A 25013-nucleotide genomic window follows, 5' to 3' on the forward strand; every position below is an offset into this window, starting at 1 on the left:
AAACATTTAACATTTTTTGACCTGTCACACAATGGGCTCCTTTATTATCAGTATAATCTCTGGGAAATACCTCAGATATATTACTGTAGAAATAGCATGGTTACAGAACAATATTTTATGCGAATATAAGCTTGGTTACAATTCAAAAATGTTTTAAAAGCTATGTCAGTTCTTAGGAACGAAAGAAGTCTCAAAGCTTTGAAAAATAATCCATTTTCAAACAAAGTAAAGAGACTTATTTTCCTTGTCGGTTGAATTTCTGAATGTGACCCTACTTAAGAAAGAGGGATGTAACTATCATAGGTTTTCATTATGAATGAAGTCAGATGGAGAATATAAAAAATTACTTTCACCTATGAACAGATTTCATGTCCCTTGTTATGACAATGGAGAATTAGGAACCTTTAAAAATAATATATTTTTTTCTACCAGTATGTTTCTCAATATAAAGTTATAATTATCTACCAACTTCCCTAGTTACGAAGATGATCTTTGCCCTGGAAAAAAACATGAGAATAGTGTACAAACCTCCAAAGTTTTGATCACTATTCAGTAAAACACACTTGGCCATTTATTTCTGCTTATTATTCTTAAAAATGTAATTTGGGGAGAAAAATATTAATTATTTGTGGGAAGGGGCTGAAGAAATCCCAGTGAGACATTCTGTAGAAAGGTCTTTTGTTAGTATAACATCTGACCTTCTATATCTTTGGAAATCATGCAACTTGGCTAATGTAGTCCTTAAAGAATTAATCAAGCAGATTGTTAGGCCCTAGTTACAGTGGAGCCAGCCAATTATGAGTTGCTCAGAAATTCATCACTGGCATGTCCAACCACATTTTCCCACATAAAGATTAGTAAAAATATGTGGAAACAGGGCCCATTCCCACCTCAGCACAGCTACAATATGTGTTCAGTGAAACAGATTTCAACAGAGGTTTGCTTTAGTGAAACAAACAATTTATTTGGGAATCTTTTTTATTCCTGTCTTTACCCACTAACACCTTTTTCTGCCAAGTTGCAAAGGCTATCCTATTTAGTTAAAACCCAACTAGGGATTTTTATATTCAAACACACTTCTGAATTCAAAGTACTAAAGTCACATGCCACAAGCCTGAATTCATCAGCAAGTTAGTGAAATCCCCAAAGACCATCTTTAGTCTTCACTGCTGTGATAACGCCCTCCCAAGGCTTACTAAGAAGAAAGCTTTTCTTGCAAGAGAGAAATGAAAGGGGCCAGAGTAGATGAAGATTGGTTCTCTAAGGAGAGGGCAGTGCTGCTCTTAAATAAAGAAGCTCCTTTCAGATAAGCAGAATCAGATTCCAGTTCATTTGGTTTGCTGGCTACCCTTACTTTGAACTCTCATATTTAACCCAGCAGGCTTCAAAGCAGGTGAGAAAATGACCTACCACTTAAAAGCAATTTTTCCTTTTTCAGGAATTCTGGCCTTGGAGAATATCAGCTCTGATATCAGCACATTCCACATCTCCAGGGACTTATGCATTTTTTTATTATTATTATTGCTCTATGTCGAATGTCAGGCTTGGTTTTCATCTCAGCCAGGAAAAAAAAACAAGAAAAAAGTCCTAACTTGCTGACACTGAAGTCTTATTCCATATAGCTTTATACCATGCAAAAAAAAAAAAACAAAAACAAAAAACAAAAAACAAAACAACAACCAGGCACTAAAACCACTAACCATTCTAGTTCATTCCCTTCCATTTATCTCAATCTGATGTACAGTGGGGTTATTAAAAATCATTAATCCGTAGTGCCTTGCTTCACAAAAAAAGCAATTTTTGTAACAAATGTATTTTAACAAATTCAAAGTAAATTACTCTAGCATGTGAGCTAAAACAAAAATATATATTAGATGAGGAGGGGACCATGACAACAATAGAAGAAATTTAGGAAATTTTCTTAAATTGTTTTGCCATCCTAAATAGATTGAGTTCCACTATATTTGGCTATCAAATATGTGACTTAATTGAAAACCCTAACATAGGCAGTTTGCAATTGACCAATAGTTTCTGTTCTACGAGGCAGTTTGCGAGCTCCTAGAATCTGAAACATTTCTCCCCTTTTGGTGGTACAAATACACATAGTGTACCAGCAGTATGGTACTGACAGTCTTGTTTAAATGACATATAACCACCATTTATACTACAATTTCTGTGGGAAACACATTTTGAATGTACTATTGGGACATGGCTCCCACAGCGTGAAGGGGGTAGTATTCTTCACTACAGCTGCACTTTGGTGATAATGATGACCATGACGGGTGACAACAACAGTAACACTCCCCTTTAACCCTCACAAAAACCCATGAGGTAGTACTACTCTCATTTCACGATGAGGGGGAGAAATGGTTAAGTAACTTATCTGAAGTTGCACAGACAGTAAATGTCAGGCTGGAACTCAAAGCAAAGCAGTTTGGCTCCAGAACCTATGCTCATCACCATTCTGCAATGCTGCCCCCCTTCTCTACCTCAAAAAAGTGGCACTATCCAAGCAATCTACGTTCCTCCTATGGGGGTAGAGGAGAGCAGGGCTTCTTAGATTTTAAATGTGCATATAGGATCACCTGGGGGTCATGTTAAAAAGCAGATTCAGGACGTGTGGAGTGGTGCCTGAGGCTATGTCTTTCTAACAAGCTCCTGGGTGATGGTGATGTTCCTACCACATAGACCACTCTGGGTGATGGTGACGTTCCTACTCCATAGACCACACTATATTAAGAGGTGAAGAAGTAGAATTTGAGCCTCCAGCTCCGTTGCTGGCTGATTGGCTGTTCGGCATTTATACGTTGTGTTCATAAGATGGGGATGGCCCTTATGTAATAATTTTCCATAAAGTCTTCAATGAAACCTGACTTTGATACTGCAGCATACCAAATATTGATTTCCAGGTACTTTCAGTAAATAGTTAGCTTTTAGGAACTTAAAATGTGCATGTAAAGGCCAGAGGATAAAATGTGGCTATAAAAGTTTGCTGTGAGGCACATTTTTCACTATATACCACCAACCATACAAATATCAAAAGATAGTAAATAAATGCCTGTTTATTGTTCACTAACTAGAATCACAGTAAATTAATAACTTTTGGTCTAAAAAAAAGTGTCCACTTTAAAATACATAATTATTCATTCTCAGACTCTTCTAGAAGAGTGCTAAGGAGCTTGTGCTATGTAATCTTAAAGGCTCTTCCAGTGCCATCAGCAATGTCTCAGGTAAAGACAGACACTATATACTAACATGAATGGACAGAACAGATAGTGAGTACACTCCACATTATTTTTAGCTGGAAGTATACTACTAACAATTGCTACCTATCGATTCCAGATTCTAGATCTTGCTCCTCACTCAATTTTATCTTTTCCCCACTGCCCTGAGAGAAACCCAAGGAGTTTTCCACTGCTCGCCTGTGATCTCAAATACACAGCTGCATATATTTTTCCAGTTGTTAAATGGACAGGATTCCTTTTCTAGTCAACTTTTTCCATGCCAGATTACACAGTAAGGTCATTTCAGTTTGAGATGCACTCACTCCCTAGGCAGCACCACTGCGAATAACAGTTATGGTATGATCACTACACTTCCCTTTTACACTAAAAGGAAATAGTCCGTTTCCAACCCAAATATCTATACTCCCTGAACAACAGTGGGAAGTCATTCCCCTTGAAGACTGACCCAGAATCAAGTGCAGTCGCAGACTCCTAGGCCTACAGCCAGTGGCAAGTTAACACATTATACAGTTGACCTTCAGGGAAAAAGGGAAACCAGTGCTTTTACTACTGGTGCCAAAAGAAAACCAACTGATCTTTAAGGCACAAAATAAACTGTTCTTAAGGCAGAAAAAGAAATTGTGAGGAAACAGAGAGTCAAAATGGAGGCATATAGAGAAAAATATAGAAATTACATTACCGAGTAAGGGCCAGTGTTTCTACAGTTCTCAATGCTTTTTGATCTGGGACTAGAATGAATTAGCATTTTCCTTTTGGGTTTGAACTATTATTACCTGGTAAAAATGCCAAGATGTACAAGAGAGACACATTTTTTTAAAGGCTCAGAGACTCAAAGGGACTTATCTTTGGTAATTTTACTTTAAGCCAGTGCCACTAATTACTAACTTTATGTAGAAGAGTAAATAATCATGGGATACTCTCTCTAATATCAAGTACTTTCTGGACCTGGGTCAGGAAATGGGGAAGTAGTTCAAAATTGAAGGACAAAAATGAAACTAAAGGTCTATACACGGTTTTACACCCAAGATTGGGGAAAGTCAATAAGAACATGAAGATACAACAGGGAGAAGCTTTGAGTAAAGAAGCGTATTCTGTACTCAGGGCAAATGTCGCATCTGTACCATCTTACCTACTTATTCTCCATCAGCAAAGCTTACAACTGATGATTTCATTTAAATGGAAAAATCAAAATTTGTTTACAAAATAGGGAATTTTTTTAAATGCCAAAAAGAAAGCATTTAAAAGAGTTGGATTATTCCTCAGCTAGTAACAAGTGCTGTGTCTACCACCAAAAGTGATCTACAAAGACCAACTGTATAATGTTACACCATTGTAGTCTTTAAATTTTTAAGCAACAAAAATATAGCTCAAGTCACCAAGAAACTTATGTTTGACATATTTATGGCAGCAACTTTACAAATCAGTTCCTGTAATTTACTATAACAAACATCTTCCACTGATCAACTGGCTTAGCACAAACAGATCAGAGATGGTTTCTTGTGTGTTTTACAAATACTCTACACAAGTCCTTGAGATCATACTTACAGCTTTAGCAAAAACACCCATGATTTCAGGAAACTGGTGTGTGAGAAGAGCTATCATTGCTGTAGAAGAACACAGTCCTGCTGTGAAATGGATGAAAAAAGGAAGCTCCTTCTTTGGGTAAACAGAAACATGATGAAAGGCTGCAAGGGAGAAAAGGTTGAAATGGATTTTATTTAAGAATACAGTGTAAGCCAGTTTTAATGTTTTCAAACAAAGTTTATTTTTTAAAACTAAAAAGGAAAATCATTTTTTTTTTAAAAGAACAAGGCATCTCGGGGTAGCAAGATAGAAGAGAGTTATTCATTATTTATTCCAGCATCAACAGCCTATCTACGGAGCCAGATGACTGTGCTGGGGACTAAGAATAGGATGGCATCGTGGGAAAGAACATTAATTGTAAAGTCATGCTGAGGTGCTTTTGAAAAAGAGCTTTGTCACTTATTAGCTGTGTGATCTTGAATAAGTTGCTAAACCCTCTCATAGTTGCTATGGAGTTGTTATGATGAACACTGTAAGTCCTTACTAAATGTGAGTTGTTATAATTCTTGTTCTTTAGGAGCTCAGAGACAAGTACAGAATCGAGAGACAGATGTGTGGTTGTAGATTTCCCAGAACCACAATTTTACCCAGTTATTAATAAATGTTCTATCTGTAGCATTTCATAGAGCACTATAAAACCTGAACTAGAACACCAAAGCCCTAGGATTCTGATCATAAACCAAGTACCCTGTCTTCTTTTACCACATTCACAGATTAAATCAGGGATTATTTTTCTAAAGACTGGATATTTCATTACTAACAGTATTCAAGCATTTATATCTTATTTGAAATTTGATTGAAAATACCTGCATACCAATGCTGATGAGCCTATTACCATGCTTGGCACATAGTAGGTGCTCAATAAACGTCTGTTAAACTGAGAGCTATTCTGGGACTTCATTAGTCCAGTAAGTTGACTGCTCAGGGCTGGACACAAACCCAGGAATTCCTGATGTAATATCCTACATAAGTAAGGGATGACTAATTCAGTGCTGAATCAAGGTCAGCTATAAATTTCACTTTTTTAAACATAATGATTCACAGAGAAGATTACACCTAAGTTTCCTTTGGTAGCCATATTTTTTATGTCTTATACTATACTCTGAAAGAATATGCCAAAAACCAAACTCATTAAAAATCCAGAAAATTTCCAGAGGCTTGAATCACTTTTAAAGTAGAAGCACACCAAATCTGAACTTTTTAAAAACGTTAGAAACATTAGAAGCTACGGACAACATTGAACTTTCAGCACCCAAAAAACCAGCAGTCCCTTTTGCCCTGTCCCTCAGCCATGAGAAGACAACTTCTTCCAGCAAACCAAGAGAGGCAAACCATCATACTTGCAAAGACAGGGAACACTTAAATATACCAATGGTCACTAATACTCTTATTATGTGACAGATGGCAACATTAATAAAGTTAATTAAACTGTATGGCATTTTATGGCTCACAAAGTGCTTTAATTTACATTAGTTTGATTTTTTCCCAATTTCCCTAAGAGATAGATATTATTTCCACTTTATAAGGCAGAAAACTATATAGCTTTAGTAAGATAATCTCCTAAAATATGAAATTTTTATACTATAGGAGAGACTTAAGTTTTTCTTTTTGGATGGCTTTCTGTAGATTCACTTGTCAGTCAATGTTTGGCTAATACATCAATATAATGGATGACTAGTACAGAAACACTCCCTTGGAAGTAAAGTTCAAATTTCATCACTGGCTTGTAGAGAAGAATTTATCAGGAGGCATAAAAGACAACTAAATAGCTATGTGAACTAAGGGAATAGTTCAAGTCTGAGCTTATGAGGTTCATAAGCAAATTCCAGAATGTTGTAAGTCATATCAAGGTTGAAGGAGAATTGAAAACAAAAAAACATTAAGTACTCCTGGGTATTAGAACTCCACATTATTAAAAATTTGTTCATTCTACCACAGTCAGACACAGACAAATATTCTCAGAACAAACAATATAATCAAACAAAGACCCCAGCATATCCCTCTTCTCCTACCTCCTGGAATTTGCAAATGTCTAAGTACCCTAGAAATAATCAAGGCCTGCCAAAAAGCAAACTCTCTGTTCTTATAAGCTGGGACTCTGGCAACACGTGCGAAAAACCCTGACTTTATTCATATTACTATGTAAAATTGGCCTTATATCAGGCAACCTTTATAATTTTGGGGAGGGGTATTTCAGGCTAAATGTATTAACCTAATATAATATACTATTGCATATTGATGTTCCATAATCAAAGATTTATTCTTTTGCCTTATTTCTGTTAAAATGGAAAACAACAAGAACAACTACTACCAGCACCATCCTAGGAAAGAAAATAAAATTTCTCTCACTAATGACATTCTAATTGCTGAAGTCAATGGATTCTTCTCAGTAATCACCTTCCTTGGTATCAGATACTCCTCCTCACTTGGATTTTTTCCCCTCTTTTTAGTTCCTAGCCTATCTAGTTCTGGTTCTTGTCCTGTCCCTGACCACTACTTCACTGAATCTTCCAGACTCCTTATCAGCCACCCATTCCTTCAACATTTTTGTGCCCCCATGGTTCTGCTCTTAGCTTACTTCTCACTCTACAGTTTCCCTTAGTGATCTCATTCATAGCTAGGAAATGATGACTACCAAGTTGGTTTGGTGAGGTAGAGAGATGTCAAGAGAAAGGTATCAGAACCCCTGGCAATTTTGTTTACACAACCTGACCCTGTCCCTAGCCCACAGCTAAATGAACCAGGAATAAACACATGGATTCTGATTCTGTCAGCATCTGATTCTGTCTCCCAGAAGTTTTACAGGCAGGATTGAGTTATTATTCATACTGTACTATTTGCCTGAACTGATGACATGTAAACTAGAGCGATGTAGGGGCATCAAGTTTGGCTACATGAGTGTCTAAGAAGGGAAAGCCAAACTACAAAGAGAAAGATATAAAAATGAAGCAGACACACTGAGAGAAGCAGAAAGGAGAGCTCATACAAAAAGGAGATGGCATTGGGGAAGGAAAAAAAAGAAAAGTGAGAATAGGAGAGCCTGAAAAAGGCAGCCTGAGATAAAGATATACAGATTACTGACTCCTGGAAATCTTTATAGCCTTCTAGTTTCTGGTTCTAGTCCCTTCTGAGGTCCAACTGTAATTGCTGCCTTGGGATTCTTTGAGATAATCCAGTCTTCTAACAAATTCCCTTTAAGTTTAAAACAGCTCTCTATTACTTTTATCTAAAGAATACCTACAACATTTACTATTTATATAATATATATTTACTATATGTATATTTCTTATAAACATATCTTAGAACCATATATTTAGAAATATAAATATGTATATATATAATGTATGTGTGAAACAGATTATGTAATAAGATATTTAAGCATGCATACACATATGCACACACACGTGTGTGTGGGCATGGGTGAAAGGTTACACATACAACATATTCAAAGCCTGAATTTATTTACTTTCCCGACTCTTGTTCCCAAACTTGCTCCTTGTGCTGTATGTTGGATTTACCATTCTTCAAGTCATTCAAGTCAGATTTAGGAATCATCCCTGACCTTAGAGAGATAGGCACTCCCCATTCCAGCTTCCTTAAAATCTATTCCATACCCACAGCACTAAACACATTGTTTATCAGTCTTTGTATTAACTCGTAAGCAGTTCAGGAGTTTGGAGTAGGATAAAGAGGAAAAGGTGCTAATATTTAATATTTTTGTTGAGTACTTACAATATACTTAGCATGTTTATAAGAATGCATTAACAAATTTGACTAATTAAAATATTTACACAATTTTCACGATGAACATTATAGAAATACCCAAAGAGATGATAAAGAGAATCCTGGCCTTCAAGTTTACAATCTAGAAGGGGGAGGTTAAGAAGTTCACAAAATACTTTGAGAGTTCAAAGAAAAGACAGGTAAATTATCTCAGAGGACGGAAGAAAATAAAAGACCCTGGGAGAAAAATATCAGCATACTCAACTTCCATAATCTCTCCTAAATTTTCATCTATTTGTTTGAACTTTTCAGTTCCCTAAATTTGGCGTTTGTAAAACTGCAACTTTCCTTGTTAGACTTGAGCTCTAACAGCCCCAGAACTGTAAAAACTATGGCACAGGTTTATATCACATAAGGAAACATGGTGCTAGTGTTTACACCCTTCAGCATGCTTATTTATTGGTTAAATCATAAAAAGAAAAGTTAAACAGAAATTTACCAGTTCACAGAAAAAAAGTACAACTCAGACAAATAAATATAGACCATTCTTTTGAGAAGTTTGGCTTCCTGAAAGCAGGGACTCAGTGGGACTTTCAGCAATCATAACCCTACATATTTCTGGTTCTCTTCCTAAGTCTATGACTGCTCTTCTTAAAACTGCAAAGTGTAGTCTCTCCAATTTCATTCTTTGTAAAGACTGTTTTGACAATTCTGAGTCTTTTACCTTCCCATATAAATTTTGGGATCAGCTTGTCAATTTCTGCAAAAATCTCTCCTGGAATTTTGATAGGGATTGTATTGAATCTATAGATCAATTTGGAGAGAACTGTCATATAAATAATATCGAGTCTTCCAATCAATAAACATGGAACGCCTCTCCATTTACTTAGATTTGTCTTTAATTTCTCTCAGCAAATTATGTAGGTTTTTTTTTTTAGTATACAAGCTTTGCACTTCTTTCATCAAATTATTCCTAAATTGTTTCTTCTTTTTGATGCCACTATGATTAGAAATGTTTTCTAAATTTCATTTCTGGATTGCTTATTCACTGCCAGTATTTAAATATGCAACTGAGTTTTATATTCTGATATTATATCCTGCAACTTTGCTGAACTTATTAGTTCTAATAGTATTTTTATGAATTTCTTAGGATTTCCTACATAGACGATGATGTCATCTATGAATAAAGATTGTTTTTCTTCTTCCTTTCCAATATGAATGCCTTTTATTTATTTTTCTTGCTTGATTGCACTGACTAGGACCCCTAGTACAATGCTGAAGAGAAGTGGGAGGGGCAGACATCCTTGCCTTATTCCTAACTTAGGGAGAAAGCATTCAGTCTTTCACCACTTAAGTATGATGTCAGTTGTGGGTTTTTTGTAGATGTTCTTTATCAGGTTGAGGAAATTTTCTTTTATTCCTAATTTTTTCAAAATTTTTATCATGAATGGGCATTGGATTTTTATCAGACCCTTTCTCTGTATCCACTGTCATTTATTCTAATAACATGATGCATTGCCTTTTCAAATGTTAAACCACTTGCATTTGTGAGGTAAATCCCACTTGGTCATGGAGTATAATCTTTTTTATATGTGGCTGGATTCAGTTTGCTAATATTTGTTGAACATGTTTGTATCTGTATTCATGAGGGATATTGTTCTAGAGTTTTCTTTTCTTGTAATGTCTTTGGTTTTGGTATCAGGGTCATACTGGTCTCGCAGAATAAGCTGAGCAGTGTTCCCTCCTCCTTTATTTTCTGAAAAGAGTTTGTGAATGAATGGTATTATTTCTTCTTTAAATGCTTATTAGTTGACTGTTCTTTTAAATATCTTCAATTTTTGTGTTCTTTATCACATCTAACACAGAATTTTACCCCCAAAATACATGGGAATGAACTGAATTTTGCAACTACATCCAAGAAATGGCTAAAATAGTATTTTAAACAGTATCCTGAATTTCAACCAAAGGCACTTTTATCATGAGAAAATACTATGAAAAACAATCTCACAACTACTTTTAAGTTTAGGAAAACTAGAATATTTACTTACTAGGTAATAGCTCTCTATCAGCAGTCTCTGTGCAGCTGGGATAAGGGTAAAATAGATGGCCTTTCTCTAAAGGGTATGGAATCATTCTAAAAGCTGAGGAAAAAAAATATATAGTTTGACATTTAATTCAGACTCACTTCCATCCCATACTACAGATCAAAGCTACTGTGGATACATATTTTTATAAAGTTTTCATACAGCATTTATTAATTCCTTTAGAGATATCTTTTAGATGAAAGACACAAAGGAAGCAAAAGAAGGAATAAGGGGAAGAATAAGATTTATTCGGAGCATAGTGAATGGTCTGGTTGAAATAAAACTAAAGGGAGTAGTGGATAACAAGGTTGCTGAGTCCCTCTTGCCTCTGTCTTCTCACTACAAACACAACAGACTTAACTCTGTGGGTATAACTTCCTTTTCTTCCAGGAACCTTCATAAAATTGCAACATGTATCACTGTTGTTACCATGACTGTTGGCAACCCAGAAAGAGTTCCCAATGGCTACTAACTTCATGTGTTAGATGTCACCAAAGTTTTCTACAAGCAGAATTTAATTTAGTTCTGAGGTCACCAAAGTATGGCCCTTTGGCCAGATCTGGACCACTATTTATGTTTGTAAATAAAATTTTGTTAGAATACAGATGTTAAAACTGCTTGTTAATTTATATATTATGTTAGGCTGCTTTCATGCTACAAGAGTTGGGTAGCTGTGACAGAGACTATGGCTCACAAAGACTAAAGATTTACCATCTGCCTTTTTACAGAAAAAATTTACCTATCCCTGATCTAGATTATCACCAACTCTTGAAGACTTCTTAAAGGGGGAATCTTTGTTTACCTACTTAACTAGCTAAGTATTCATCAAAACTGTGATTAAGTTTTGTTTTTCCTTTAGTGCTTAGCTCTATAAACTTTTGTCAAGGGGTGCATAGGTGGCTCAGCTGGTTAAGTGTCCGACTCTTAATTTCAGCTGAGGTCACAATCTCACAGTTCGTGAGATACCAGGATCAAACCCGGTATCGGGCTCTGTGCTGACAGCATGGAGCCTGCTTGGCATTCTCTCTCCCTCTCTCGCTGCCCCTCCCCTGCTCACACTCTGTCTCTCTCTCTCAAAATAAATAAATAAACATTTAAAAAAACTTTTGTCAAAATATGAATTTTGTTCTGCCACAATAAAAAGTGGGGATTTGTCCAAAGTCACAAAGCAAATCAGTGGTAACACTAGAAAAATCATTCATAAAGAAGACTATTTATGAAATTCAGTGTAAGTCACATCCTTATTCAAAACCTCTTATGTGCCAGGCAGACCATTAGGCACTGAAGACACATACAGGATCAATGAGATAGAGTACCAGGCTTTGAGGAGCTTATAGACTACTAGAGAGACAGCAAAAAGAAGCCTAATGACACAAAGACATTGTGCTCCTCAGTTTTATTAGTCCCAATTTCATTAATCTGCATATTGTCAGAGGTAAGCATAGTGTCTGACTCTTAGCAAGTAGTTAATGCATAGATTCCCAAATTCTCTTTGCCTCAAGGATACATGGTGCCCTTCATATCTCAGTAATTTTTTATGATGCCCCTAGGCTGAAAGAAACATAACAATTCCACTTAAGTAGTGGATCCAAACAACTTTAAAGGTTTGTGTGCTAACAACTTAACAGTGAATTTAAAAAAAAAAAATTTTTTAATTAAAGGAAAAAATAATTATTCATTTTTAAAAAATATTTTAATTTTTTAAAGTAATCTCTACCCCCATGTGGGGCTTGAAACTACAACCCCAAGATCAAGAGTCACATGTTCTACTCACTGGGCCAGCCAGGTGCCCCCAATTATTTCATTTTTAAACAACCATCTTTTCTTACTAGTGGGATGTATGTACCTGTTGGGCGCTGCATACCTTTTCAAACCTTGGAATCAGATTGGACACTGCCATCGTACTTTCCTGTTCCACACTGATTTTTGTGTGTGTGTGTGGTACTTCTTTTAATCACAGCAGCTAATAAAAAACCAAGCTTTGCAAAGCTATGACAGCATTAAAAGAAAGAGACAATGGAGAGCCACCTAATGGTGAAACCTTGAACTACATGGAACTAACAATGATGCCTGACACATATTGAGTATTACTGTTGTTTCCCCTGAAATTTTTAACTACGCCATGGCACTCTTATGAATTTGCCACAACGCCCCCAAGGTGCCTCAGTGCAAAGTTTGGGAACTGAGGGGGATCAACCAACTCTAGTTAATGAGTATTGAATTTATTTTTGAATTTTTAATGGTAGCAGAAATGCACTTTCCAAGACAATTATTATAAAAATTCAACTGATAAAACATTTTGATCAAGCTTTTTCATTTTCTAAATGATTTTAAGAAGTTACAAATAAGAGATCTGGTAGTTCACTGAAAAACAACCTAGTTCTCCAAAGAAGATATACAAATGGCCAATTAGCACATTAAAAAATGTTCAACAGCGCTAATTATGAGGAAAATACAAATCAAAACCACAATGATATACCACTTCACACCCATCAGTGTGGCTATTAAAAAAAAAAAAAAAAGGCAAGTGTTGACAAGGATATAGGGAAAGTGAAAACCTATGCATTGCTGGTGGAACGTAAATGGGTGTAGCTGCCATAGAAAATAGTATGACAGTTCCTCAAAACATTGAACATAGAATTATATAATCTACCAGTTCCACTTCTAGGTATATACCCCAAAAAACTGAAAGTAGGAACTTAAACAGATATTCGTATACCCATGTTCATAGCAGCATCATTCATAATAGCCAAAAGGTGGAAACAACCCAAATATCCACTGACAGATGACTATATAAACAAAGTATGGTGTATATATACAATGGAAGATTACTCAGCCCTAAGAAATAATGATTTTTTGACACATGCTACAACATTATGCTCAGTGAGGTAAGCCTGATTTAATGAGACAAAAATTGTACAATTTCACTACAGAAGATACCTAGACTAGTCAAACTTATAGAGACAGAAAGCAGAATAGTTACCAAGGGCTGGAGAGGAAGGAAGAATGGGGAGTCATTATCTAATGGGTATAGAATTTCAGTCTGGGATGATGAAAATGCTCTGGGAATAGAAGATGGTAATGGTTGCACAACAATGTGAATGTATATAATGTCACTGAACTATACATTTTAAAATGGCTAAAATGGGGGCACCTGGCTGGTTCAGTGGGTGGAGCATGTGATTCTTGATTTCGGGGTTGTATGTTTGAGCCCCACGCTGGGTGTAGAGATTAATTAAGAAAAATCTTGCCGGGGGGGGGGGGGGGCGCCTGGGTGGCTCAGTCAGTTGAGCGTCCGACTTCGGCTCAGGTCATGATCTCACAGTCCATGAGTTCGAGCCCTGCATCGGGCTCTGTGCTGACAGCCTGGAACCTGCTTCGGATTCTGTGTCTCCCTCTCTCTGACCCTACCCCGTTCATGCTCTGTCTCTCTCTGTCTCAAAAATAAATAAACATTAAAAAAAAAAAAAAAAGAATAAAATCTTGGGGCATCTGGGTGGCTCAGTCGGTTAAGCATCTGACTCTTGATTTTGTTTCAGGTCATGATCTCACAGTTTGTGAATTCGAGCCCCACGTCAGGCTCTGCACTAACAGTGAGGAGCCTGCTTGGAATTCTCTCTCCTCTCTCTGTCCCTATCCCACTCACTCTCTCTCTCTCAAAATAAATAAATGAGCTTAAAAATAAAATAACATCTTTAAAAATTTTTTTAAATTAAAAAAATAAAATGGTTAAAACAGTAACTTCTATGTTATGTGTACTTTACCACAATAAAAAAAATAGATTGAAAAAAAGAATAGATTTGATATTAGTTGTGAGGAAAATAGTTTCATGATGTATACATCTGAAAATAAAAGTCTAACTTAAAAAATATTAGAACAATAACTCAACCACATTAAAAAGCTTATAAACCAAAAAAAAAAAAAAAACAAAAAAAAAAAAACAAAAAAAAAACAAAAAAACAAAAAAAAAGCTTATAAACCAAGGGATGTAAGTTTTCATTTTCTTTCCTTACAAATATGTAATTTAAATGAACATGACAATACCATAACGACTTCTCATTCTGCTTTTCCTAAATATGGCAACAGTATAAGTACATTATGCATTTCTCCTACAAATAAACACCTCTGAGTTCACTTTGAAACCAATCCTTAGGGAAACGCAGAAATCTCATTTAAAAGGGCTGCCTGTGGATGCAATGAATAGTCTGAGAGATTAGTGGGACATTTGGAGAATACTTACTGCCTTCCCACGTACACTGTAACAGATTCAGAGCACCTTCTATTCTCTTCCAATGCTGAAGATGGAAGAAAGCATAGGCAATTGCTTCACTATCACCTCGTTTCAGAATGTGTTCTGGAGGTAAAATTAGACTCTTCATCTCTAGTAAATACTAGAAAAATGACACACAGAGAAACACACCACAGAAAAGAGAAAAATTAAATTATGTTACATTCAAACAAAAAATGTAGACTCAAATTTTATAAAGTCCATTTGGTTAAAAAAAAACACACATTAAGCTAGTTGAGATGACAAGAAGGTCATACTGATAGTATGTGTATAAAAAATGCTTGTATATGCAAATTCCAAAAATCAGAATATCCCTACAGGCATAAATAAGGAGATAAATGGCTTATGTATGACCTTGCTAAATACAAAATAGAAACTCAAGCTGAGGAAATAATGTGAAAGCAAATATCTATTTTTCCAAAAGAAAATTAAGTATAAAAATGATAAAATACAATTTTGGAAACATTTTGTGGTGACACTGAATTCTTTTTTCTCTTATTCCCATTTTACAAGTGAGGAACTTAATTGTGAATAAGTTCAATTAAATTAATATTTACTGAGTGCAAGCACTATATCTATTAGGAAACACTATATTCTCTGGAATTTCCTAATGTAATGAGAAAGACAGATTTTTTTAAGTTAATAACTATAACAAGACTATGCTTTATTAGAGATATAAACAGTGTATACAGGAATTTGGATTGAAGGTATTCATGTTTTTTAGTTTTTCTTTAACAGCTTTATTGAGACATAATTTACATACTTTACACTTCACCCATTTAAAGTGTACAACTCAATGGTTTTTAGTATATTCACAGATATATATAACCATTACCACAATTTTAGAACATTTTCATCACTTCAAAAAGAACCTACATCCTCTTTAGTTATTACCCTCTAATCAAGCAATCATTAATCTGCTTTGAATCTCTATACATTTGCCTGTTCTGGTTATTTCATACAAAAAGAACTGCATAATATATGGTCTATTGTAATTGGTTTCTTTCACTTAGTATAATGTTTTCATGGTACATCCATGTCGTATCATATACCAGTACCTCATTCCTTTTTGCAGCTGAATGATATTCCATTACATGGATATACCACACTTGTTTATCCATTCATTATTTGATGGACATTTGGTTGTTTTCACCTTTTGGCTATTATGAATAATGCTGCAGTAAACATTCACATACAAGGTTTTATGTGAACAGAAGTTTTCACCTCTCTTGGGTAGATACCTAGCAGTGAAAGTGCTGGATCATATGATAACTCTGTTTAGGAGGTATTGGTTATGATTTAGGTGGTGAAAATAAACCACTTGATGGCATTTGGGATTTGAGCTTATAGATAAAGATGGGTAAAATATGGATGAACAGATTGGGCAGTGGGGTGGGAAAACACAGGGGCTGGAGTACAGGCCAACCTGAACAAGGCCAAGAAAGTACAGTGCAAGACACATTTAAGGAATTAGTGGATGTGCCTATTAAAGAAGTTATAACCTACCAGTTCTTATTCACACATGAAAATTAAATGCTACCTTAAATTCTTAAAGAAAATACTTGCCTTAATATTGCAATCCACAACAAAAGCAGTATAATCAAATGTACTAATTACATAAAGGTGCAAATTTAACCACCTGTTTATTATCTTTACTATTAAAGTGGTCAACTTAAAACAAAACCTTCAAAAATATTTAGTTAGCTAAATACTTCCTCCAAAGACTAAGACCAGAGTATACTTCCCCTACGAAAACAGTTCGAAACAACCTCTTTGGTTCTATATAATTTGATAGCAAATTATGTGTCATAACGTCTAAACCACATTAACTTCTGTTATAAAAAGAGAAACACTCCTGAGATGTGTCATAAATGATACATTCTCACACTTGGGCTGTTATACAAACTAAGGAGACGAACAACACAAAGAGCTGAATTTGTGGAACATGTTTCAAAACTGCTATAAGCAGGAAGCAACAAAAAGGTGTAGTGACTTCAAAATTTAAGCCTTAGGCTATTAATCAACATATATGTATACATTGTATCAATATATCTAAAATAATTTTTTTTTGTTTATGAAATGTGCCTTTCCAATACTAAGTTTAATGCCCATCTTTAATTACTCTTACTCCTATACCTCAATAAAGCTGGGGGGAAAAAAAGCTCCTCTTAATCTTGATGTCTCTGGCTCTCTCCTAAAAGTGTAAGAATGCAGTCTGCTCATCAATTTATTTTAGCAGATGTCACAAGCTATGAGATTATTTACTAATCCAGTTTGGGGACTTAACATTTCCCATTCCAGTTTCTTAAAGGAATGCAGCAGAGGTTGTGTCTTGGTCAAGCAAAGCCCATTTGCTGCCTGGTTGGGTTCTCTCCCCTTAGTGCCTTGGGCCTATATTCAGGAGGGTAATATTCTTTCTAATCCCCTCTAATCCTTGCCCATTTTTTTAAAACACAGTAAAAGATCACTCGCACCAGGCAGCTGTGGGAAAATGGACTCAAATAGCTGACCTCTGACATGACTCCTTATGTTCTTAGCAAGTGCGCTAAGAGCTTCTTCAGTAGGAAGCAAAAAAAATGCAACAATCACAGTGGAATCTCCATCATAAAAAGAGTATCTCATTTTCAGAAGAAAACTGTTTTAATAAATAAACCAAGCCCTTTCTATTAAAACTCCGCTTCACTTCACAGGTAGAGGAGATAAAATATCCCAAATTATTTTCAATGAGTTTTAGAACCCTGAAGTTTTAAAGCTTTACACTAAACCCTATCTTGGTAGTCACATAGCAAGTGGTAAGCAAAAGATATTCAGTTGACAATTATCCAGGAGATATCAATTTAAAACGTTAAGAAAATACTTGAACAGCAACTATATATCTGTATTTTCACTGTTTAATAATCTAAGTGACAATTCTGATAGTAATCAAACACATATGGCACATATATTAGGAAATGATACTTAAGTTTATATTTTAAAATCTTTGCTATTTAATCATGAAAAAAATCTCTTTTGCTATCTTATTTTTCATTATCATGTCTTACCTACCACCAAAGGTCCTTTCCAATTTGACTTTAAGGCAAAGCAATTTTTATTTTTCAGCTTCTAATAAACTACTGAATTAAAACTGCACCCTCAAAATATAAGGGAAAATTTTCAGTTTAAGGAAAATATATTTAAAATATGTTAAAGGATTATTACTTATTTTATATCCTTCACAAACTGCTACTCAGCAATTCCTGCCCCCCAGTATAAGCTGTAAGTTACTACACAACGGAAATTACATCTTTCGTATTCTACTATAGCACCTAGCACACTACACTAACCAAAGTAGGCATTTAAACACTAACTGACTGACTTGATCTCATATATATAGTTAAAATGTCTTCACACTCATACTTCTATTTCAGTTTTTACTTAAAGATATTGTTTAACTCTCTAGGCAAACTAAAAACAAAACAAAACAAACTTCTACCTAGACTTTACTTTTCCATGAATAAAAATAGGAGAGGTTGAAAACTGAAGAGTGGTTGGTTTGGTTTGGTGTTGGTCTTTTTTTATGCTTCTGAAAGTACATGCTTAGTGTTCTAAAGTTCAAACATTGCAGAGTTACATAGGAGAAATAATATATTAATAGATTAGAGGATAAAAGAGTAAAGAAAAAAAGATAATCCAAGTTATATTTGTCTGGATTTCTTTAAGCGTAACATCCTTAAAAACAGGATCAAACTTTTATATAACTCGCTTTTTACTTCACAATACATCTTTACATCTCATCCTGTCTCTAACAGATCTAACTCATTATTTTTAATTGTTGTATAGTATTCCATTAAAAACTGAGTTATTTTATAAGTTAAGAAATAAGGTCATGCTGAAATTGTACTACCATTCTTAAAAGGTCAAAAATAATAACATTAAGCAAAGCTTATAAAAATATTAAGTAAAATGGCTTAAAAATTCCAAAAAATGATGGGATCTAAAATTTCACTTTCTTTAACTTAGACAGGTCTTTATAGCAATGTAGGTCTAAAACACAGACATGTCTACTTACCAAACATTTACTGCATGTCCGTTATGTTCTAAGCAGCATTTCAGACATAAAATGGTAAGTAAAACAAGAATTCTGCTGTTTAAAAAGCTCATAGGGAACTAAGGAAGAGACATACAAATAGACCAAAAAACAAGCAAAACAAAACCCAAGACATGATTAAAGCATTGAAGGAACAGAGAAAAGAGAGTCATTATCTCTGCTTAGGAAAAATGATAAAAGATACTTCTATACAGGAGGCAACAGATGAGCAGAATCCTGAAGAATGAGTAGGAAAGTTGCCATGTAGAGAAGAGACTGAGCATATATACAAAGGTAGGGAGACATGATGAGACCAATCTCAGGAATAACAAGATAAGGAGCAAAGCAGAAGTAGCAAGGAGTAATGTTGGAGACAGATATCCGGCCCAGACTGGGAAAGGCTTCTGTATATGCAATACTAAGGGATTGGTCCTTATCTGAGAGATGATAGGGAATAAGAAGGGCTCTTCAAGCAGAGCAAGTTTTGCTATTTAGGTAGATAACTATGGCAATGGCCAGAGTGGAGATGGGTTTATAGCAGGGAAACCAGTAAGAAGTATGTTTTAGTCATCCAAGTAAAAGATGGAAAGTATTTGAAATAATTTCTATATCTTTATCTGTATGTTTAGAAATGCATAGAAAGGGCACCTGCGTGGCTCAGTTGGTTGAACATCTAACGTGGGCTCAGGTCATGATCTCATGGTTCCTGAGTTCAAGCCCTGCATCGGGCTGAGTTCGAGCACTGCATCAGGCTTGCACACGGTCAGTATAGAGCCCACTTCAGATTCTCTGTTCCCCCCTCTCTTTCTGTCCCTCCCCTACCTGCACCCTCTCTCAAAAATAAAGAAATGCATATAATATGTCTGGCCATCACAGAACCAAACAGAAACAGTGGTTGCGTGAGAGAAGTAGAATTGGGAGAGAAAGAACAGGACTTTTTATTCTATAAACTCCTAAAGGGTCTGATTTCTTTTTTAAAAAGCACTCATTACTTTTATAACAACAATGATAATGTTTTAAAGAACAGGTAGTGAAGACAAACACTGGTCAGTGACAAAGGGAATGGAGTAGGTGACTAGATCTGAAAGACATTTCAAAGGTTATAATATGAGTTAGTAATTTGGAAAGGGCAGAAGTAAAGATTAATGATGAGAAGATGATAATGAAGCCATAAACCAAATTATAATAATAAGTTAGGACAGGCAAGTTGGAGAAGAAACTTATAAATAAAATTTTAAAAATTCAGTTTGAGACATATTGAAGAGGCTGACGTACCAACCAGATATCCAGGTAAAAATTTCCACAACCAGATAGAAACACAAGTTTATAGACAAGGAAGGAAGCCAGATTTATAAGATACAGGTTTGGAAATTATCAGCAAATAAAATATAATAAAAGACATAAACCAAGGCCGGTACCTACTATACTATGCTGCAGGACCTTCCATATTACCTTGGAGTCACCTTACTGTTCTATCTGGAACAAATCAGAAATTGTAGGAACAATTTGTATTCAACTATTGACAATATACTCAGATGACTATTCAAGTCTCTTGCTTTTTCCTAAAAATGAAAATAAAAAATTAAAGCTACTTTGGAAAATAGCTTATAAATAGCTATAAATAGTTTAAAAAAAGACATAATAATGTATGGTTTTTTTAAATCTAAAACCATACCTATGCTTACACTCAAATTCACTTTAACTTTGAATTGCTTTGATCTTTATAATTTATCTTTAGATTACTTTGTTTCTATTACTTTGTAAATCTTACAACAGCTTTTGACCAAAGCAATATAATTCTGACCTGAAGTAATGATAATGCTTTATAATCTTCTTCTTAAAAGCAGAGGTTAAAGAAAAATCTCTCTGAAGGCATCTGAAATTAAGGTACTTTGCTCTTGATCAGTCATGCACATCAAGAACCAATTTATCTCTGCAATTAGTTTTCTCAGTGCACATTCTATGAGATTGGACAGGCAGGCTGAATGCAAAGAGTCCACATTGATGTGTATCGGGGGAAGACTAAAGACAGTTCCCAGATAGAAAGTAAACAGAACAGCTGTATGAATAAACTGAAAGAAAATATAACACTCCTAGCAGTCTCAGGAGCAAAGGCAAAGTGATATTCTATTGAAAGGAGAGGGAAGGGAGACTAGAGAGGGCATTTGCCACGGGAAAACTTCTTTCCACATCATCCTACAGAGCAGTACCTCTAGAGAGAAGTGTTTTCTAGATCAACTCTTCCACCTAGACCACACCATAACATAACAGAAAGGCAAAGCCTTCACTGTGCCCTAACTTTGGGTCATGGACTTCAACACCACTTACCCATTTCTCCCTTTACTACCGCTATGCCACTCAGTCTCAATCAAGTGCCTGTTTCCCTCTCATCTTTTGTATATGCTGCTATAATATAGGTAATCTGACCAATGAAATGTAAGCTTGAGGGGCGCCTGGGTGGCTCAGTTGGCTCAGCGTCCGACTCTTGATTTCAGCTCAGGTCCTGATCCCAGCTTCATGGGATTGAGCCCCACATCACACTTCACCCTGAGCATGGAGCCTGCTTGAGATTCTCTCTCTTTCTCTCTCTCTCTCTCTCTCTCTCTCTCTCTCTCTCTCTCTCCCTCCCTCCCTCCCTCCCTCCCTCCCTCTGTCCCTCTCCCCTGTTCATGCTCTATCAAATTAAAAAGAAGAAGCAGGAGGAGAAGGAGGAGGAGGAGAAGAAAGAGGAGGAGGAGGAGAAGAAAAAAGAAAAAAGAAATGTGAGCTTGCTGCTAAAGAGCTGGTATCTTCTATTAGTGGATGGGACTCAGAACATCCTACATGCTTCAATTTCTGATCAACCAAAATGAATTTTACCTTTTCTGTATCAATTTATTTTTAAAATTCCCCTTGCACTTAAAGAAGCCTCCAGGCATGGTCTGGTTTCTTGAAAACACAAAACAGCTTTTGTTATAAAATAAGAACTAATAACTTTTCAAAGCTACAGATAACATATTCTGAAACATGTACTCAAATTGTTATTGTTTTGTTTTTAAATGTTCTCTTCCCCCAAGAGCTTCTACTACAAGATGCAAATTATCTTCAGGGTATTAACTAATTCAAATTAGTTAATGCTGTCTCAATATCTTCACTTTTACCTCATCTCAACAAAAGAATCCCCAAATCTGACACATGCTAAGGCCATGAGCACTAAAGTAATACTCCTAAGAAAAAGAGTTCATAGAGGAACAGCTTAAACAGGAAGCAAAAATGGTAATGGAGGTGTAATAAAGCAATAATCACCATGATCAGTACTGTTGCCTGACACTCAGACATTGTGTTAAGTGCTTCATATATATCAACGCATTTAATCAGAAGGCATGATACTTTGACAGTGCTTTCCATGCTGAGTCAGATTCTTTTACCTTTACTGATGTACCATAAAATGCACGTATCTTAAGCATGCAATTTGATGAGTTTTGACAAATGTAGACAAGCCACACACCAATGAAGACACAGAACATTTCCATCACCCCAGAAAGTTCTCCTTTCCAGTTAATTCCCTACCTTGACTACCTGAGGCAACAACTGTTCTAATTTCGACACCACATAAGTAGAATCATTCAGTATGTACTCTTTTGTACACATTATATTCTTGAGATTTATCCATAGTTTACTTGTATCAGTTCTTTCTTTTTGTTGCTGAAAAGTATCCCAGTGAATAAATATATCACAATTTGTCCATTTACTTGTTAATGCACATCTGGGTTGTTTCCAGTTTGGGGCTATCATGAATAATCAGAAGGTATGAAACGTGTTCCATCCTTAAAAAAAGAAAAAAAAAAGGCTGACATTTTCTTTTTTCTTTTTTTTAATGTTTATTTATTTTTTGAGAGAGAGAGAGAGACACAGAGTGCAAGGTAGGGAGGAGCAGAGAGAGAGAGGAAGACACAGAAACCGAAGCAGACTCCAGGCTCTGAGCTGTTAGCACAGAGCCCGACACAGGGCTTGAACTCACACACCATGAGATCATAACCTGAGCTGAAGTCAGACACTTCACCAACTGAGCCACCCGAGCACCCTTGATAATTTCTATAGTAGCTGAAAGATACACAATCTTTTTCTTGTTTGGTAACTAAAAAAAATTTTGAACCAAAACCATAGCTAAGTAATAAAGAACAAGTCAAAAACCATGAAAACACATTGTTTTAATTTTTTGCTATTACTATCATAGTTACTGTACACAGAAATTCATTCAGTAGATTAAAAAAATCTGTACAATCAATATTAATGAGATATCTAAAGCAAATGCATAGCCTGAAGAGATTTATGTGATCTCTTTCTACTGCGTTTCTAATAGTTTCCAGCTTTAACAAACTGCACACTCCGAGACCTACAGTCATTTCTGTTGTAGTTCTGTGGAAAGTTGCCCAAAAATCTTTCCTGCTAAAACAGCTTCATCCTATGTCATCTTACTGGTAAAAGTCATATAACATTTGGCAAATTTGCATAACAAATTTTTAAGAATAAAAGATTAATTAATTTACTTAGTTACTTACAGGTCATTGTTCATTAGGGTAAATAAGTTATTACAACCCACAGCTTAAGTTTGAGGAAGAAAATTTAAAAAAAAATTTTTTTTTAATGTTTATTTATTTTTTTGAGACAGAGAGAGAGCATGAACGGGGGAGGGTCAGAGAGAGGGAGACACAGAATCTGAAACAGGCTCCAGGCTCTGAGCTGTCAGCACAGAGCCCAACGCGGGGCTCGAACTCACGGACTGCAAGATCATGACCTGAGCCGAAGTCCGACGCTTAACCGACGGAGCCACCCAGGTGCCCTGAGGAAGAAAATTTCTAAAGCCTTTATTTTTTTTTTTTGGCTTCAGGCTGAGAGGCAGGGATAGAGAGCATAAGTGGGGGTGGAAGAAAATCTGAATCTGTACATACTTCATAACTTGTAAATCCCTCACAAAAACAGCCTTAAATACCAGAGCTCTTCTAGTTCATATAATACTAATGTTATTTAAGTGGGATATTATCCAAGTTGTTGGACCTTAAAATTTCTCTAAAAAAAAAAATAATAATTATCCTGTTTGAAAATATCCAGGTTAAAGTGTATATCCACAAACAGTAATGTAAGGTTATAGCACCACTCTACTTAGGTGGATTTTTTTTAAGTTTATTTATTTCTAAAAAATTTTTAACGTTTATTCATTTTGAGAGATGGAGGGAGACAGAGCGTGAGTGGGGGAGGGGCAGAGAGAAAGGGAGACACAGAATCCGAAGCAGGCTCGAACTCACAAACCATGAGATCATGACCTGAGCTGAAGTCGGGCACCTAACGGACTGAGCCACCCAGGCGCCCCATTTATTTATTTATTTTGAGAGAGACAGGACAGTGCAAGCAGGGGAGGGGTATGAGAGTGAGAGAGAGAGAGAGAGAGAGAGAGAGAGAGAGAGAGAGAGAATCTCAAGGAGGTTCCACAATGTCAGCACACAGCCTGATGTGGGGCTCAAACTCCTGAACCGTGAGATAGTTGGATATTTTGATAGAGTTGGCTTTGACATTTAGTTGAGGGGACATATGTAAATTTCTACCTACAGATAAAAATGACTTAATGTTAAAGTATAGGGGCATCTGGGTGGCTCAGTCGGTTAAGCAGCTGACTTCAGCTCAGGTCAGGATCTTGTCATTCATAAGTTCAAGCCCCATGTCGGGGTCTGTGCTGACAGCTCAGAGCCTGGAGCCTGCTTCAGGTTCTGTGTCTCCCTCTCTATCCCTTCCCCACTTGCACTCTGTTTCTCTCTTTCTCTCTCTCAAAAATAAATAAACATTGAAAAAAAATTTTTTAAAGGTTAAAGTATATACACAATATATACTAGTTGAATATGGTTATATTTAAATTATACATTGTAGTTTTATTGAGACACAAAATTCATCATTGTAAGTATACAGTTCAAAGATTTTTAGTAACTTTGTATGGTTGTGCAATCATCACCACCAAAAGTTTCCTCATGTCTGTGTGCAGTCAATCCATA

General features: G+C 35.7%; 1 protein-coding gene across 7 annotated transcripts in view; it reads right to left on the reverse strand.

Annotated features, from left to right (window-relative positions):
- The window catches only part of ST7L (suppression of tumorigenicity 7 like), an 81312-nt gene that overhangs the window by 17459 nt on the left and 38840 nt on the right, over positions 1 to 25013 (reverse strand). For all 7 annotated transcript variants that reach the window (XM_042953435.1, XM_042953438.1, XM_042953440.1 and 4 more), the window contains 3 exons: positions 14877 to 15027; positions 10601 to 10693; positions 4791 to 4930 (listed from right to left, as the gene is read on the reverse strand). In XM_042953435.1, the coding sequence (XP_042809369.1) occupies positions 4791 to 4930; positions 10601 to 10693; positions 14877 to 15027 (384 nt within the window). The remainder of the gene's footprint in view (positions 1 to 4790; positions 4931 to 10600; positions 10694 to 14876; positions 15028 to 25013) is intronic.

This window comes from Panthera leo, chromosome C1, assembly GCF_018350215.1.
Source record: "Panthera leo isolate Ple1 chromosome C1, P.leo_Ple1_pat1.1, whole genome shotgun sequence".
NCBI classification, from domain to species: domain Eukaryota; kingdom Metazoa; phylum Chordata; class Mammalia; order Carnivora; family Felidae; genus Panthera; species Panthera leo.